General features: G+C 44.9%; 1 protein-coding gene across 2 annotated transcripts in view; it reads left to right on the top strand.

The window, feature by feature from the left end:
* Positions 1 to 18,292, top strand: part of LOC100589938 (heparan sulfate glucosamine 3-O-sulfotransferase 3B1) — a 48,991-nt gene extending 30,699 nt beyond the window's left edge. The window contains exons 2-3 of one of the 2 annotated variants that reach the window (XR_001114437.2): positions 13,937 to 14,611; positions 16,899 to 18,292. Coding sequence is in view for 1 of the 2 variants with exons in the window: in XM_003262597.4 (XP_003262645.1) it covers positions 13,937 to 14,555 (619 nt within the window). In the remaining variant the exon portion in view is untranslated. Of the gene's footprint in view, positions 1 to 13,936 lie in introns of both variants that reach the window. The other variant, XM_003262597.4, reaches the window with a different exon arrangement.
* Positions 18,293 to 19,172: the final 880 nt, after the last annotated feature.

Genomic DNA, 19,172 nt, shown 5'->3' with positions numbered 1-19,172 from the left:
TTGTTATTTTTCTTCTTTCCTACACATTACCTTTAAAACATTTAAAAAAGGAAAGAGAAAAAGGCCCAGTAAACTTTTCATGAATAATGACATCACTTCCGGGGGCCCTGTGGATCCTGCTGTGAAACCTGAAATTGAGAGCCAGTAACTATTTACAATTTCAGTTCAAATTATTTTAAACCCTCCCAAAGGAGTTCTTTGATATGCAAACATCTCCCCCAAATGGAGATAATTATTTATGGAGATGTGGGCCTTTGAAGGGAGTTCTCAGAAAGGGTGGCTTTGAGGCTTCCTAGGAAAGGAAGGAGGTTCCAGATAAAGAGTGGCAGGGCTGATACACATCTTCCGCCCAGCCGCCTCCCGCCAAACCCCACTCCCTGGGATGAAAGCTGCTTTAAAGAAGAAACTTCCCGGACTTACAACTTGCAGTTCAAATTACAGCTCTCCTCTGTCATTGTCCCCATGTCTATGTTAAGTTTTCTGGGGAAACTGCCTTTTCGTATCCCTGGCTGGGTGTCTTATCTTTCAGAAGTAGAAGAAGAAAGGGGAGAGGAGAGACTGTAACCTTTGTCTTTTTGACCCCTGAGGTTCCCTGGGATGTATAAGGTCATGTAGAAAGATCCCAGGCTGTTTTGGGGGGTGAATACTTAAGGTTAGTACATTGGCTTTCGGAGAAGACAGTAGTTTAGGCCGTGCTTGTTACTACAGAAAATGCTGTGATTAGGACCGTAGTGACCTTGCGGCCTACTCCTTCTTTTTTCCTTGGATTTTCCTTTGAAAATGCTGTAACGCATTGGTCTGAAGTACCAGATGTCCTCCCCCCATAACCTGCCAGCGTCTTCCACCTCTAGGACTTGCCTAGCAGCTTGGAAGTTTGCTTCTTGAAAGCGTCCTCTACCCTCCCCCATTCACAGCTAACCTAAAAGTCTGCAACCGCTCCCACCACCCGTTCAAGCTGGTCACCTGAGTAGGTGTCACCAGTCTTCCTGGAATGGAAAGATTGAGCAACTGGTCCACGGAATGCGGAGCCTGAAATAAGCCCTCAGCTTCCATCCCACCGGTTCTTGGGTCCCTCATTTCCCTTATTATCGCATTTCCTTCCCCAAGGAACAGAGCAGGAGCCAAGGATCCAGCTCCAAGCAGCTGTAGGCCAAGGAGGGACTTGGGCAACCCCATTCAGCACGGTGAGGGTACAGAGCAGAGTCCTGATAACTGATTGGCATCCTTCCCTAAAAGAGGACCTTTTATCTTTTTTTTTTTTTTTTAATGTCGTAGGTTAAGACGTGCTAACTTTGACCAATCTAAGTTGTAAAACTGAGAAGGGTTTTTCTTTTTCCTGAGTGCTTGAGGGTGGTTGCTAGGGGTTTCAAGACCAGCAAAGCTGCGCATGCTCCCTGCACCCCAGGAAGAGCTCGCAGCTCCAAGAAACCAGGTGATGAGAATAATACCCATGATGTTGGCCTTGGTTAAGGGGTGAGACCCTGTGCGTCCCCAGAGGAGAAAATGATTGTTCTCGTAGGAAACAAACTAAAGAGAGATGGGATCTGTCAAAGAAAACCAGAGCCATAGTAGTCAAAGCGGTATAAAAACAGATTTTAGGCCTGGCACGGTGGCTCATGCCTGTAATCCCAGCACTTTGAGAGGCCGAGGCGGGCGGATCACGAGGTCAGGAGTTTGAGACCAGCCTGGCCAATATGGTGAAACCCGTCTCTACTAAAAATACAAAAAATTAGCCGAGCGTGGTGGCGGGCGCCTGTAGTCCCAGCTACTCGGGAGGCTGAGGCAGGAGAATCACTTGAACCTGGGGAGGCAGAGGTGGCAGTGAGCACTGAGATGGCACCACTGCACTCCAGCCTGGGTGACAGATTGAGACTCCGACTCAAAAAAAAAAAAAAAAATTGATTCAACAACTATTGCAACAAAGGAAAAGAGACCTCAGAACTGGCCTCAGTTCCTAATACAGCATAGGCAAGTGGGGATTTATAGCCAAGGTGCTGTGGGTAAGAGGGTGGGGTAGGGTGTGGAAGCAGTAGGGGATGTCTTCCGGCAGGGCACGGTGAGAGGTCGTCAGTAGTTGGAAAATTACTAGGAGGAATCATCAGGGGTCCGGGGATTCTGGCTAAACCCACCTAGCCAGATTCTTACTGAAGACAGGCCAGGGTGACCCAACATCACCTGGGGGATGGTAGAGGCTGAGAACCTTTTTTTTTTTTTTTTTTTTTGAGACAGTCTCGCAATGGTGCGATCTTGGCTCACCGCAACCTCTCCCGGGTTCAAGCGATTCTCCTGCCTCAGCCTCCCCAGTAGCTGGGATTACAGGCATGTGCCACCACGCCCAGCTAATTTTTCTATTTGCAGTAGAGGGGTTTCTCTGTGTTGGTCAGGCTGGTCTTGAACTCCTAACTTCAAAGGTGATCCACCCGCCTCAGCCTCCCAAAGTGTTGGGATTACAGCCGTGAGCCACCGCACCCAGCCAAGGCTGAGAACCTTTAAATATCGATGGTGATCAGCTATGGAGGATGGGGGATTCTAGCTAAACCAACTCAGTGGAATTATTGCTAAAATTGGAAATTGCAGAGGCAAAGAGAATGACAGAAGTTGAGGCCTAGTTGAAAAGTTTGGGAGAGCCTGAGTCGTTTGATTGGGAGCAGAATCTTTGCCAGATTCCAGTGTATTTTCATGTTTTTTTTTTTTAATTGACTTTATTTTTAAGAGCAGTTATAGGTTCACAGCAAAATTGAAGGGAAGGTACAGATATTTATTTATTTATTGAGATATGGTCTCATTATGTGGCTTAGTCTGTAGTGCAGTGGATATTCAGAGGAGCAATTATAGCCAGTACAGCCTCAAATTCCTGGGCTTAAGCAATCCTCTTTTCCTCAGGGCCTCTGAGTAACTGAGATGACAGGCGTGCCAGCACGCCAGGCTCATCAGGGATTTCTTATGTACCCCTACTCACCCCCTACATGCATAAACTCCCTCATTATCAATATTTCCTACCAAAGTGATACAATAGATGAATGTACATTGACATCTCATTATCACCCAAAGTTCATAGTTTACACTGGGTGGTGGTGGTGTTGCATAATCTATGGGTTTGGACATACGTATAATGACATGGAAGCTACATGATGTTTTCCTGCAGAGTAGTTTCACTGCCCTAAAATATTCTCTGAATCGTCTCTTTATGCCCCTCACCCAACCCCCAGGATCCCAGTGCTTGCTTTATGAGTTTAGCCGCTGATGTTTGTCGGTTTATCAGGCACTCAAAAAACTGCACTCTCTATTTCCTTTGCTCTTTTTAAGGGGGCATCCTTATTTCCTAGACAGATTTGTGACTGTGTAGATGCTAGGAACACATTTTGCTTTGGAGTGGTGAGGGGGGAAAGATAGCCTTCCTAGAAATCTTGATTCTTTGTAAAGATTTCTCTTTGTCACATTTTTGATTTGTGAGTTCTCAGAGGCTGGACCTGGGCTTCCTGGAAGGTAAAGCAGATGTGACGCAATGCCCTGTCTGGTGCTCTTGGGATTGGTGTGAGAACAGTTTATCAGAATGGGCAGACCCTCTGCAGATTCCACTGCTGAACTAATTTTAAAGATGAGGAAGCTGAGGCCCAGAAAGGCCCAGAAAAGCTGAAGCTCTTGGGATTGGTGTGAGAACAGTTTATCAGAATGGGCAGAACCTCTGAGACTCCACTGCTGAGCTAATTTTACAGATCAGGAAGCTGAAGCCCAGGAAAGTAATCACTGGGATGTGCCGATTAGGAGCAGATATCTTCAAAAAAATAACTTGTCCTTAAAGAAAAAAAAGCAACAGTGAATATATCAGTTATATGAAAATTTGGCCAGATGCGGTGGCTCACGTCTGTAAATCCCAACACTTTGGGAGGCCGAGGCAGGTGGATCAGTTGAGGTCAGGAGTTCGACACCAGCCTGTCCAACGTGATGAAACCCCATCTCTACTAAAAATACAAAAATTAGCTGGGCATGGTGGCGGCACCTGTAATCTCAGCTACTCTGGAAGCTGAGGCAGGAGAATCGCCCAGGAGGCGGAGGTTGCAAAGAGCCGAGATCGCACAACTGCACTCCAGCCAGGGCACCAGAGCAAGACTCTGTCTCAAAAAAAAAAAAAAGGAAAAAAAATTTCTATGTCTCTATTGACAATTTTTTCATTTCAATCAATATTTTCCCCAAAGCAGTGTCAAAACAAGGATTTGGGCAACCTTTGGCCCTTTCAAAGGGAACTTGTAAAATCTTCATTGGAAGAGGCTGAATAAGTGGATTTGGGGGAATGCTAGAATTGTTCTCTATCTTTTTTTTTTTTTTTTTTTTGAGACGGAGTCTTGCTCTGTCGCCCAGGCTGGAGTGCAGTGGCGCAATCTCGGCTCACTGCAAGCTCTGCCTTCCGGGTTCACGCCATTCTCCTGCCTCAGCCTCTCCGAGTAGCTGGGACTACAGGCGCCCGCCACCACTCCTGGCTAATTTTTTTTTTTTTTTTTTTGTATTTTTAGTAGAGACGGGGTTTCACCCTGGTCTCGATCTCCTGACCTCGTGATCCACCCGCCTCGGCCTCCCAAAGTGCTGGGATTACAAGCGTGAGCCACCGCGCCCGGCCTTGTTCTCTATCTTGATGATAGTGGTGGTTACATAATTCGATGCATTTGTCAAAATTCTTGGAACTGGACACCAAGAATGGTTTTTACTATATCTAAGTTAAAAAGTAAGTTTAAAAAACGAAAAAGAATCTTTGTTGGAGTTCAGAAAACATGGGATATTTCTGCAACTAAATAAGGAAGTCATTTTCCTAATGGGCCAGGAGAAGTGGGTGGGGTGAATATTTCCCTTGCTCTTCCCAGTTTTCCTCTATTGGCTTGGAAGACTGGGCCTACCCCAACTCAGTGTGGGCTGCAGCTTGCTCTCCTCTCTAAAGCACATTAACTTCCATCATCTGTTTTACATAAATTTCCAGGCATCTGTTTGCCTGTTGTGAGTTAGGTTACGCCCATTTCAATAATCTTCTTTTTTATTGTTGTGTAATTTACCAGTTCAAACAGTAACTACAATTGCTGGGCTCTAGGAGGAGGGATATCACCCGAGGAAAGGAAGAAGCAGAAGAAGAAATTAGGGCAACATTTGGTACTGGGTAACATCAGAATTATAGGGCTTTTTAGAACTGCTCTGGTTCATTTTAATTTCCTATGCCTTTAGCCTTTGAGGTTGGTTTTTAATAGTCCACTTCTAGCTGCAGTATTTAAGAGCCCCAGCAAGAGTTGGGATGCTCAGTGGTGAAGTCTCGTGTTTGTCCAAAGCCCTGGGACCGCCATTCCCCAGTGGGAAACTGACTTGGCAGGAAGTCAGCTCATCTTCTCAGCTGACCTCTCTATTCTGGAGAGGAAAGGCAAGGGGCAGAGGCTATCTCTGACTGCAGATGGAAATTCTAAATCCTCAAATGTGATTCTGAGCATCCTGCCTCAAGATTGGGAAAAAGGAAAGCAGGAATTTATGCCATTAATTCATCTTACTTTCATGGAATTTTTTTCTTTTAAATGAGAACTTAGTGTCTTTCTTTCCTTTTCCTTCCTTCCGTCCTTTCTTTCTTTCGTTTATAAAGAAAGAAGTTTATTTCTTACAGTTCGGGAGGCTGACAAGACCAAGATTTCGGGGACACATCTGGTGAGGGCCTTCTTGCTGGCAGGGACTCTGTTGAGTCCTGAGGCTGCTTAAGGCATCCGATGGCGAGAGGCTGAGTGCATTCATATGCTCTAAAAGAGCACTGAGATTCATTTGCAGCCACAAACTTTTAGACAATTAATTAGACAATCTAATACTAGTATTATTCTTTACCTGTCTGTTTTTCTTCTGCTTACGGTAACATTATTTAAGTTTTGATGATGAAAGAATTAGATACCTCTGTTAGCTTTTCTTTATCACACCAGTAGAGGTGGACTTATCTTTCTTCTAGTTTCCTTTCATTTGTTTTGTTTTACTGGTAGCCTGATTCATATCTGGTAACTAACTCTCAGAGGGGTGTGTGTGTGTGTGTGTGTGTTTGGGGCAACAAATACCTTATCCTGATTGGATTTTTTTTTTTTTTTTTTTGAGATGGAGTCTCGCTCCATTGCCCAGGCTGGAATGCAGTGGCGGGATCTAGGCTCACTGTAACCTCCATCTCCCAGGTTCAAGTGACTCTCCTGCCTCAGCCTCCTGAGTAGCTGGAATTACAGGAGCCTGCCATCATGCCTGGCAAATTTTTTTTTTTTTTGTATTATTAGTAGAGACTGGGTTTTGTCATGTTGGCCAGGCTGGTCTTGAACTCCTGGCCTCAGGTAATCTGCCCACCTCAGCCTCCAAAGTGCTGGGATTACAGGTGTGAGCCATTGCACCCGGCCTGCCTGAGTGGAATGGATTTGTTCTTTTCTCTGCAGTTTGTAGACCATCAGGACACAAGCCCTCACTGGCCCTGGGAGGTGATCTACAGGCAGCTGAGCGTGTGACTCTCACTCCTCTAGCCATGACTCAAATAGCTAGTCGTGGATTAGCTGAGCAACTTTCAGTTCTGCCAACAATGTTGTTTTCTCATTTTCCCCCCACCATTGGACCTCTATACCCACATAGTATCTCCACTTAGGTGCATATGAATATCAGCAGAATAAATGACTAGATTATGACAAGTTCCAGGCCCACAGATACCACAGCATAATGGTTTCCAGTCCTGGTTGCACATTAGAATCATCTAAAAGAATCCCATGTTGAAGCCCCACCCATGTTGAAGAATCCCATGTTGAAGCCTGATACAATGGGTGTGGGGAGGGGCCAGGCATATATTGCCAGTTAAAAGCATCCTGCATGATTTAAAATGCTTCCAGAGATGGAATTGAGTGCCACAGAGATGGCATATACTATTTTTTTTTTTTTTAGATGGAGTCTTGTTCTGTCACCAGGCTGGAGTGCAGTGGTGCAATCTCAGCTCACTGCAACCTCCACCTCTCGGGTTCAAGTGACTCTCCTGCCTCAGCCTCTGGAGTGGCTGGGACTACAGGTGCTGCCACCACGCCCGGCTAATTTTTTGTATTTTAGGAGAGATGGAGTTTCCTCATGTTGCCCAGGATGGTCTCGATCTCCTGACCTAGTGATCTGCCCACCTTGGCCTCCCAAAGTGCTGGAATTACAGGCATGAGCCACCGCGCCCGGCCCATATACCTTTGTTTTTGTTTGTTTGTTTTTTGAGATGCAGTTTTGCTCTTGTTGCCCAGGCTGGAGTGCAATGGCACCATCTCGGCTCACTGCAACCTCTGCCTCCCAGGTTCAAGTGATTCTCCTGCCTCAGCCTCCCAGGTAGCTGGGATTACAGGTGCGTGCCACTACGCCTGGCTAATTTTTGTACTTTTAGTAGAGACGAAGTTTCACCATGTTGGCCAGGCTGGTCTCGAACTCCTGACCTCAGGTGATCCAGCTGCCCCGGCCTCCCATAGTGCTGGGATTATAGGTATGAGCCACCACACCCGGCCTGGCTTATACCTTTCTTGAAATATCCTTAAACAAATTGAAAGACTGAAATACTAACTCCAGATCCTCCTGGTTCTCAGAATCATGCACTATGGCCCAGTTTTTTGAGGCCACTGGTGGTCCTGGAAGTTCATTGTGCACCCCAAACCTTAATGGGGTGACAAGCCTGCTTTGCCCTTAGGTTTAATTAAAGAAGTAGGATCTTTCTTGGGTTCTGTCACCCTGTGTTCATGTGGGCACATATACCTGGTTAGTATCTCCTAGGCTTGTCCCAAGGAATACTCTTGTGGGCTGTAAGCATTGTGTCTTCCTTAGCTTTGGACTGGAGATACTGTCTAGCCCCATTGGCTTCACAAACATCTGTTAGTGAAAATGTGCCAGGTTTACGTGCTTTTCAAAAAGTTATCCTTCCTGCCCATGCAGGTAAAGAGGGGAAGAAGAGGCGGGGCCAGGGTTGCTGGAGAGGAGGTGCTGTTGCAATGATTGGTAATTTTCCAAGCCCCATAGAAGGCAGTTAACAATGGGAACATGTAAACCAGAGAACCTTATTGTTTCGAAATTGGACGCCTATTTGAACAATTATGATCGGCAGTGATCTGATTAGCACTGAAATACCTATTAGGCTACTAATGTATGAATGAAAGAAAAAAATACAGGAATCTATTTAAAGAGAGGACAGGTGTGTAGCTCTACATGTTCTAAATCATATGAAGAAGAAGCAAAGGAGGGTTAAGAGAGGATCATCATGAATGGAAGAAGGCCCATCAGGAGAGTTGACTGCAAGTCCCAACTCTATGACCTGCAGCTGGTGACCCATCTCCAAGCAAGTCACCCTCTCTCCTTTAGACTCAGTGTCTTCATTTGAATTGGAGATTACAATAACTACCACAAAGGCGTTAAAGTAGGTGATAAAGCAGGTGAAAGTTTGCAAGCTCCAGGGCGCTATATAATTATGAGCTCTGACTATCCCTTTGAGAAACTGGTTTTCATAATGAGTGACTCAGTTAATCTGCATCATGTGCTCACTCTGGAGGCCAGCCTGGGGCTGGACAGGCTGCTGAGGTTGCTGAGATGGGCACGCAGATTCCATGTGAGGGGGTCTTACCCTCGGCCACATCCTCATCCTTTCTTCTCTGTGCCGCTGTTGAGATCAGAGAGGTTTCTGAGAGTGAGGGCAGGAAAGCGTGCCCAGAGGAGGGGTGGAGGAAGAGGAAGGTGTGCCCAGTTAGTGAATGGAAAGAACTTGACTCCAGGACTGCGCAGTTGTGGGATGAGGGTGGCAGAAGAAGAGCAGCCAAAGGGGCAAAGAGGGACTTGCCTGGATGGTTCTGTGCCATGAGCCGTTCGCACAATTCTCAGGCCTGCCATGCTTCTCACTTGGTGTGACAAAGGTTCTTTGCTTGACCAAACTTCAGTCCGCCTCCTGAACCTTCTCCCAGGACCACCTGTGCACTTCCTTGTAAAACTCAGTCTTAGCGAAGGCCCCTGATAAGTCTTTTCAGCATGAACTCCTCACCCTTGATATGTTATCAGGTTCCTCAGCCTCCACCAGCCCCCAGGTGATGTCTGGTCACTTTGGCCAGTCTTCAGGGAGAGTCCTATTAGATCGGTTTAGCCAGAATTCCCCTTACCCCTCATGGCACCTCCTAGTAAGTTTCTATCCGCTGACCCCCACCCTGCTCCTTGGCTATAAACCCCACTTGCCCATGCTGTATTTGGAGTTGAGGCCAATCTGTCACCCCATCACTGCAAGACTCCACTGCAGTGGGTCTCTATACCTATCATGATGGTCCTGAATAAAGTCTTTGCTACTGTGATTTAACAAGCATGATTGATTACTCTTTTCTTTTTTTCTTTTTCTTTTGAGACAGAGTCTCACTCTGTTGCCCAGGCTGGAGTGCAGTGGCGCAATCTCAGCTCACTGCAACCTCTGCCTCTCAGGTTCAAGAGATTCTCCTGTCTCAGCCTCCCCAGTAGCCAGGATTACAGGCGTGTGCTACCACGCTCAGCTAATTTTTGTATTTTTAGGAGAGATGGGGTTTCACCATGTTGGCCAGGCTGGTCTCGAACTCCTGACCTCAAGTGAACCACCCACCTCAGCCTCCTAAAGTGCTGGGATTCCAGGCATGAGCCACCGAGCCCAGCTGAGTAATTTTTTTCTTGGCATCTTGGGAGATGCCAGGGTCTGAGTCCAGCACCTACTACAGATGTGCCCCGGGAAGCCTTTGGAGAGGGCTCAGGAGGCATTTGCCAAAATGATAAGTTCTCTTGTGGATCTCACCTCTCAGCCACTGCTTGTCTGCACCCAAGCATGCGGAGGGGAGAGTGGCCCCAGAGCCTCCACTGGACAAGGGCTTAGAAGTCTCTTTATCACAGCAGTAGTTCCCCTGGCTCCGTTATTTTGACAATAATCAAAATAAATTCTGAGGCTCCTTGAGTGCTTTCTGACACATGTAGACAAACACCAGACTGTCCTGGGGAGAGGGGCCCTCATAGGGTTTGGGGGACCAGCAGGCGGTCGAGCACAGTAAATCTGCCCACGGCTCAGGGAATCTGTATTTATGGTTGATCTCTCATTTCCTTTTTACTAGCTTTATTATGTGGTTTCTTATACACAATTGCGGATTTAGCATTCTGTTCAGCTACTGACAAGCCCTTCTTTAGGGCCAGTGAGGAAATTCTGGCTGCAGAGTTCAGGGAAGGTTGTGGACCCCAGGCAGGCTGAGAGCAGAATCCAGCATTCCTGCACTTAGCCTCTTCCAGGAGCCAAACCTCCCTCATTGCCCCACTGTGGGGTAGAACTGAATGAGTGACAAGTCCCCCGTGCACAAGTCTTGCTTCCTTACATCCTTTCCAAGATCCTGTCAACAGAAGATAATTGATAACATTTTTCTAACAGCCTGCTGGGTACCAGGCTGGGTACCAAAGCTAACTTTACAGTTCTTTCAAAAGCCCTAGGAGGCAGACATCATCTTTTTTTTTTTTTTCATTATTCAGATGAGAAAACTGCAGCACGGACAGATTAAGTGATGTGTCCCCCGTAAATGGAGGTGCTGAGAGTCAAACTCGGTGGCCTGACTTCCAAGCCCATGCTAAGTCAGACTGACACCGAGATTCCCCTAAACCCCCTTCTCTGCAATGGCCCTGAAGAACCTTGGGGTTTGGTATTCCTTCGGTCGTGGTGATAATGCTTTGATTCTGAATATTAACCTCTTGTAAACTGTCTAGTTGCAAATGGTTTAACACAGGGGAAAAAGAACTTGGGCTTTATCTGACTTGACCTGCTTTTTAGTCAAATGCAAAATAAGTTGCAAGCCGAGACTCTCTTTAATCCTCAATCACATTAGCCTGATGACACTGCTACATTAATTTAAGTGGTTAATGGGCAAAGTGGGTCAATCCAGCTTTAGCTTAAACCAAGGCTGACTCCAGTGCAGCTGAGCAATCTTCCTTAAGGGAAAAGCACTCTTTAACTCCCTGTTGGCAGTCCGGAAGAAGGAGTGCCCGCCCTCCAGGGAATTGAATTGCCTTTTCTGGCTCCTGTGATAAAGTTTCTATCGTTTCCGTATCAGTGCTAGATAGGGGAATTGTGGTCTCAGTGGATTAAGATGGCTTGAAGCTTAGAATGCCTTACTGAGAGGTAAATATTTGGTCAAAAATAATGTGGAAATTGTCTTTTTTTTTTTTTTTTTCCTTTTAATTCCTTTGCCTAGGCAGGAATCAATCAGAAATCTCTATTCCATAGTAGATAGCTAATAAATACATGGTATCTAGAATAATAGCAGGCACCCAATAAATTATCCGACTTGTAAATAATACCTTGTCTGATTGTAGATCTGTGGGCAAAGCTTAGTATCCACTTAGTTAACACACCTCCTTTTGATGTATATACATAGCGCTTATACACATATGCTGAATTTTGGTCGTATGATATGCTGTAAACTGTGTATTGAGCAACTTAATAATAATAATAATGACAGTAGTAGTGGCTGATATTTGTCAAGTATATTCCATATGTCAGGTGTGTTCTAAGCATATTATAATTATTAATTGTTTAATCCTCATTAAACTTCCATGAATACGTATTGGTAGCTCCATTTCTGTGGACGAGAAAAAGACGCCCAGAAAAGCTAAATAAATTATTCAAAGTGACGTAGCTTATAAGTGGTAGAGCCAGAATTTAAACCCAGGCAGTCTGACTTTAGATCCCAAATTCCTTAACTAATTTAAGAAGCTAATTTAAGCTAAACTGAGTCAGCTTTATGAAGTTCATTTAATTTTTTTCCTTTTTTTTAAAAAAAAGTTATTTGTGATAAATAATTGTGCATATTTTGGGGGTACAATATGATATTTTGATCTACGTTTACATTCTAGAAAGATTTAATCAATGGCCGGGAGCAGTGGCTCACGTCTGTAATCCCAGCACTTTGGGAGGCCGAGGCGGGTGGATCACGAGTTCAGGAGATCGAGACCATCCTGGCCAACATGGTGAAACCCCATCTCTACTAAAAATACAAAAATTAGCCAGGTGCGGTGGTGGGCGCCTGTAGCTCCAGGTACTCAGGAGGTTGAGGCAGGAGAATTGCTTGAACCTGAGAGGTGGAGGTTGCAGTGAGCCGAGATCGCACCACTGCACTCCAGCCTGGGTGACAGAGCGAGACTCTGTCTCAAAAAAAAAAAAAGAAATATTCAGTCAAGCAAATTAACATATCCATCACCTCACCAACTTATCATTTTTTGTGTGTGGTAAGAAACTTGAAAATCTATTTTTGTAGAAGTTTTGAAATACACAATATATTATTATTAACTGTGGTCACTGTGCAGTGAAATAGATCCCTACAACTTATTTCTCCAGTCTAACTGAAACTTAGAACCCCTTGATCAACATCTTGTCTTTCATCATCTTCCCTTTAATCCCCCAACCAGCCTCTGGTAGCCACCTTTTTACTCTCTTTCTGTGAGATCAACTTTTTTAGATTCTACATATAAATGAGATAACACAGTATTTGTCTTTCTGTGCCTGATGTATTTCACTTAGCATAGTGTCTTCCAGTTGCATTCATGTTATTGCAAATGACAGAATTTCCTTCTTTTTAAAGGCTGTATAATATTTCATTGTGCATATATACTACACTTAAAAAATCTATTCTCCATTGGTAGACACTTAAGTTGCTTCCATATCTTGTCAATTTTGAATAATTCTATTATAAAATGAACAGGGAAATGCAGATATCTCTTTGACATACCAATTTCAATTCCTTTGTATATCTATCCAGAAGTGGGATTACTGGATCTAACCTCATTTAATTTTTTTTTTTTGAGACAGAGTTTCGCTCTTGTTGCCCAGGCTGGAGTGCAATAGTACCATCTTGACTCACTGCAACCTCCGCCTCCCTGGTTCCAGCAATTCTTCTGCCTCAGCCTCCCAAGTAGCTGGGATTCCAGACATGCACCATCACGCCCAGCTAATTGTTCTTTAGCTTTTAGTAGAGACGAAGTTTTGCCATTTTGTCCAGGCTGGTTTCAATCTCCTGACCTCAGGTGATCCACCCGCCTCTGCCTCCCAAAGTGCTGGGATTAATGGCGTGAGCCACTGTGCCCAGCCTGGTTTTATTATTATTATTATTGTTGTTGTTTTATAATTTCAACTTTTATTTTAGATTCAGGAGATGCATGTGCAGGAATTTGTTGCATAGGTATATTGCATGATGCTGATGTTTGGGGTACCATTGATCCCATCACCCAGGTAGTGAGCATAGTACCCCCTCTAAAGTCTTTTTGGAGGCTTCTAGAGTTGTGTCTTGGGAATTTCCTTGTGGCATGTTTGTATCAATTTACTTACCTGATTTCACTGGATTTTTTGGCTGCTGTGTGCTTTGTTGCTTTGTGAAGTAAAGGCTTTGTCAGCAGTCACTGTGATAAAGCCGGAACAACTGGGTGGGACCCGAGGGATGTTCTCCTTCCAGTGCCTAAGGCATATCTGCCTGGGTTTGGTAAGTGTGAGAAGGCAGACTAGTGGCAGGACTCATGGACAGTGAAATCTCTGGGAGTCCTGGGTGCTATAGTTTTAGGAAAGGCACTTATCAGAGGCCAAAGGCTTTTCTATTTTAGCATCAGATGCTTGGGGCAATCTGAAAGCTGGGAAAATAAGGGAAAGGTTATACCCACAAGAGGATCTTAGAGAAACAGGTAGCTTGCCCTTTCTACCTTGCATGAAGGGGCCTTCGTGTTTCCGGTAGACGGTACCTGCCCTCCAAACCAGGTGGGATGCTAATGTACCTTTCAGCTCTAAAGTTCTACTTGCATTTTACATGTTTCTACCACTGCTTCCAGAAATAAGAGGGAGCTGGGATTAGAAGTCGTGACCTTAAGACGTGTGGCCAGAGAGGCGTCACCTTCTGACCCCGGTTTGTTTGCTTGCTTTTCTCAGGGACCTGATGCCCAGAACCCTGGACGGGCAGATCACCATGGAGAAGACGCCCAGTTACTTCGTCACGCGGGAGGCCCCCGCGCGCATCTCGGCCATGTCCAAGGACACCAAGCTCATCGTGGTGGTGCGGGACCCGGTGACCAGGGCCATCTCGGACTACACGCAGACGCTGTCCAAGCGGCCCGACATCCCCACCTTCGAGAGCTTGACGTTCAAAAACAGGACGACGGGCCTCATCGACACGTCGTGGAGCGCCATCCAGATCGGCATCTACGCCAAGCACCTGGAGCACTGGCTGCGCCACTTCCCCATCCGCCAGATGCTCTTCGTGAGCGGCGAGCGGCTCATCAGCGACCCCGCTGGCGAGCTGGGCCGCGTGCAGGACTTCCTGGGCCTCAAGAGGATCATCACGGACAAGCACTTCTACTTCAACAAGACCAAGGGCTTCCCCTGCCTGAAGAAGGCGGAGGGCAGCAGCCGGCCCCACTGCCTGGGCAAGACCAAGGGCAGGACCCACCCTGAGATCGACCGCGAGGTGGTGCGCAGGCTGCGCGAGTTCTACCGGCCTTTCAACCTCAAGTTCTACCAGATGACCGGGCACGACTTTGGCTGGGATTGAACAGACCCGGGCTCTGTACCTTACCCACGTGGCTTATCTATTGACAGAGATTATATGTATGTAAAATGTACAGAAATCTATTTTATAATAATTTATTTTTAATTCATAAGCAATTAATTCACTAAGCTGCCTAGCCACACTCTTTAGAGAGTTAGCTTCATAATCTGTTAACATTCCAAAGTGTTTAATATTTCGTTCTCTTCTTCACAATTGATGGTGCTTCCATTTTTTCTCGTCCCCTACCTGTTATATTTAAAACGAAGAAAAGCACAACTTGAGATTTTTGTTGTTACGGGTATTCAGCCTTCAGTCGCCGTCTTATTCTCCAGTTGCTGCCTCCTTGTCTTGTCTTGGGTCTCCCATTCCAGCTTCCCTGTCTCTTCCTGCCTGTGTACCTCGTAGGAACGCTGAGCTGCCTCAACAGGGCTGTATTCGGAAGGGCAGATCTCATGTAGCAGCCTCCTTGCAGATGTGGTGTCGGGTCCAATGATGTAGCCTGAAAGCCACAGCCCTAGGGTTCTGTCCCCACCTCCATTCAGCACATGGGGGAATTTCTCACTCCCTTTACAGGGACATCCAGATCCCTTTTTTTTTTTTTTTTTTTTTTTTTTTGAGATGGAGTCTTGCTCTTGTTGCCCAGGCTGGAGCACAATGGTGCGATATATGCTCACCACAACCTCCGCCTCCCGGTTCAAGTGATTCTCCTGCCTCAGCCTCCCAAGTAGCTGGGATTATAGGCATGCACCACCATGCCTGGCTAATTTTGTATTTTTAGTAGAGACGGGGTTTCTCCATGTTGGTCAGGCTGGTCTCGAACTCCCAACCTCAGGTGAACCATCTGCCTTGGCCTCCCAAAGTGTTGGGATTACAGGCATGAGCCACTGCGCCTGCTATCCACATCCTTTTAGAGTCAGAATACTAGGGTCCATTGACTTCAGCTTTCGATTTTGCAGGATGGCCCTGTATCCTCCTCTGCCCCATTCCCTGGTTCATTAACCAGTTTGAAGTGTATGCAGATTGTTGCCCCGTCTTTCCCAGGTCACCTGTGTGAGATGCCTGGGTGCTGCTTCAGAAATCAAGATGATCTCCTTTAATTTGCATGAAACTACACCATGCTGCGTTCCCTAGGCAGACAGTTCTGCTTTGACACACCAAAGAATCCCATAGGCTAGCAGAGCCGCCAGCACAAACCAAGGGCGCTGGGTGTCGAGACTCAGAGGGGTCAGCTGTGTCCCTTGGCATCAGCGTCTACCAAGGTGCTGCTAGGTACAGAGCCAGCCAGTGTTGGGCAGCAGGCTCACAGCCTCAAGAGGGAGAAAAGACAAAGGCCTCAAAATGACAGGCAGCCTGGCAGAGGAAGGGAGTCTGACACCTCGGCGTGATGCGTCTTTGGAATTCCTAGCTCATCTCAGAATTATATCTCAGAGTGATCATATAGGCGGTAGCCAGTGGCCAAACAGCAAGAACTAACAGTGGCCCTTGTGAAAAAAGGTTAGGAAAGCTGGGCCCATATTGCCTGTAAACCCTTGAGCCTGATGCTCATACAGCTGTCCCTTGTTTTAGCAAAGTCTTGACAGAAGGGTTACCAGCACTGTCACTGCTCTACAGAATGCTCTCGCCATGCCTCTCTGTTGATTGATAACAGTTGGGTAACCAGATAGCAATATAGTGGCAATTGAGTAGCCATATAGTAATACAGGGGCAGTTGGTTAAACATATAGCAATATCACATAATGATATGTTTAATTTAACCTCAGTTTTTTAAACCAGAATGCTTCTGCCATAAAAGAATTGTGATTTCAGTTATACTTCCATCAAGGAATATGTGGGAAGATATACATATTATCAAAATGGTTGGGATGGGATAGTTACAAAGGACACTTTTGTATGTTGTATGGGATCACTTGCCTGATAGTGTAAGAAATGTATGAAAAGAGGACAAGATCATTCATTTTTAGAAACTGATCAGAGATGTCACTGGTCTTTAAGTGATGTCTTGAAAATCCGGTTTGTATTTGCCCAAAAGTTTTAGCCTACATCTAGCTAGCTTACACTTAGCAGCCAAACCATCATTGTGTAGGTTCTGTTTTGGAGGAAGCTCATGGAGGATCTGTGTATTTCTTACGTTTCTCCCTGTTCTCCAACGTTTTATCCATTTCATAGCTTTTTTACTGTCTCCAGAAAGTAGTGTGGGACCTGCACTTAGGGGAATACCAGAATCATAGCGTGGTTCTGCCTTCTTGATGAGTGACTGTGAAAAACACCTGCATAAGGGTGCTAATTGGTCGTGTATTTTTTCATTTATTTGAAATCAAACTGAGAACATCTCTTTTCGGTTTACAGCATAACATGGCTTGAAGTAAAAGGCAGTATCCAAGCCCTTCACCTGGTCTTGCCCTGTTTACTTTCTGACCACTCTGATGGTCTGATGTGGCTGTCGATGTGGAACTGCAGAAGAGTTCAGAGAAGAGTATGCAACAAAGCCATAGGAAAACACGCGGGAGCTTTTCCCTCCCCTTCAGGTCCCCGCCCTCTTTCCAAGCTGGACAATTTTTTATTAAGTTGTTTATTCCCTGCCTTAAAACTGAAACAGGAAATTTTCTGGTAGAAGGAGGGTCATTTAGTCATGAACACTGAAGTGGGTCAAAATTCTATTCTGGGTCAAATCCTTGAATTCAAACAGATGTCCGTAATTAGTACTGATGGAATAGAGCAAGTTTTTCTATGTAAGACAAATAAATCAAACATCATGTGCATCTCCTCACAAGGGTCTGATGGCTTAAAGTTCCTAACAGATCTGGTTGCAGCATCTGCCGGAGCTTGCACCCCATCATCGGACGGTCATCTTCCTCCTGCAGAAGTTAGGTAACGTTAAGACTTAGATTTCTTCCTGTTCTAGCAATCTGCAAGACCACCAAGCTTAACTTTTTAGCTGCCAGAAGACAAACACCCTTTTCTGTTTCGGCAATTTGTCCTGGCACGTGTTTTGGACTTCCTCCAATTTACACGAAAAGCTCTGATATTCATTGGAGTACTTTATTTTTTTTCCTCAGTTTTGTTTCTTTTCTCATGTAAAAACAAACAAAAAGGTCAAAAAAAAAATTGGGAGGTTTTTCTTGCTTCTATCTAGTTCATGCTTTCTTTGCAGTGTTTGAACAGTAGTCTGTTAACTTAGTAGGTGGTACCTGGAAAGGTATTTTAAGTAAAGTGACTGTTTAATAAATACTTAATTGGATGATGGAGGAGGAGAAATTGTTTTCTTCCCAGGATTCTCTTTGGGGGTCATTTTGAGTGACAGATATATTTTAGACATTTGGAGAAACAGTTTCAGATCCTGCCAGGATATTTTTGTGAAAAAGGAAAATGGAAGGTTCCAATAAACTAGAACCAGTACATATCTAAGATGCTGACACAGAAGCTAATGTGACTTTTCAGCTTATCAAGAGGATGGCCAATAAAACTTAAAGGTGTGGTTAGATGTTTTCTCACTTTTGTGACATTAATTTATCACTGAGTCTCATTCAACCAAGTAATCTAAAATACTGTGCAAATTCTAGCAGTATGTCTTCGATAACTTGGATGTTAGGATAGCCAATATGTACAAAAAATTAAATCAAGTATTTTGTCCTATGTATAACACAAATTAATTTTACACAGAGAAAGATGTTTCTAGGCAAATGAAATTCTGGTAATTCATACTATTTCTTTGTATGAACAAATAAAATATATTTTGCCAACATGTGAGTACCTTTATGTTTTCTTAAGTATTACAGAAGGACAAGGTAGCAATATTTTATTTAATAATCCCATGTGCCTGCATGCGCACGTACACACACACACACACACACACACACACACAGTCATTCTGAGGGCAGTCTGATCTTTCAGATTTTAAAGGGTCCAAACCAATATACAACGAATCCACAAGCATTTAGGGTGGATTTTTTTTTTTATAAATGACTCTGAAGACAAGATCGGTGAGAGGGGCTCGTGTGCTCTGGTGGATCTTCCCTGCAGCCCCCAGGAAGTGCTATTACACAGGATTCCAAGAATACTGAAGCCACTGCCTGCCCCAGTCTTTCAGTGCCACAAGGTTTGTGTGCATGGGCAGCCACATGTCACATGACAGGTGCGATGTGAGCACAGCACCTATGGCTGGGTGGATTTTGATAATAGGTGCCTTCTCTTCTGACTTTTACAGAGTGTTCTCCTATTAGGTGGAGATCCTTATCTGCAAGACAGAGACAGAAAGGACTCAGACAAGGCAGCATTTCTGTGTCTTTAATCCGTCTCAAACTACCTTCTGCTTACTTTTTACCTGGCACACCATCTGTACAATTAGTATTTGCTACTTTAACCATTTGATTCACTCTCTGATTTTACTTAACTTTAAAAGGAAACATTTTAAGTAAAAAGCCATGATGTCTTGCCAACAAGAGGAGATCATCATTTTTAAAAGGCACAATGAAAGCAAAGCAATGCTGTTAATTTCTAGCCCAGATAGTATCACTAAAGCCATACTAGCCTTACCTTAGGCTCACTTGCTGCTCCTGGCAAAGATTCTACTGTTCAAGACTGGCACATAAGTGAGATTTGCATCTTGCCATGAAGAATAAA

This window comes from Nomascus leucogenys, chromosome 19 (assembly GCF_006542625.1).
Source record: "Nomascus leucogenys isolate Asia chromosome 19, Asia_NLE_v1, whole genome shotgun sequence".
Lineage (NCBI taxonomy): Eukaryota > Metazoa > Chordata > Mammalia > Primates > Hylobatidae > Nomascus > Nomascus leucogenys.
The sequence above is the reverse complement of the archived record's forward strand: the minus strand, read 5'-3'. Positions and strand labels throughout refer to the sequence as shown.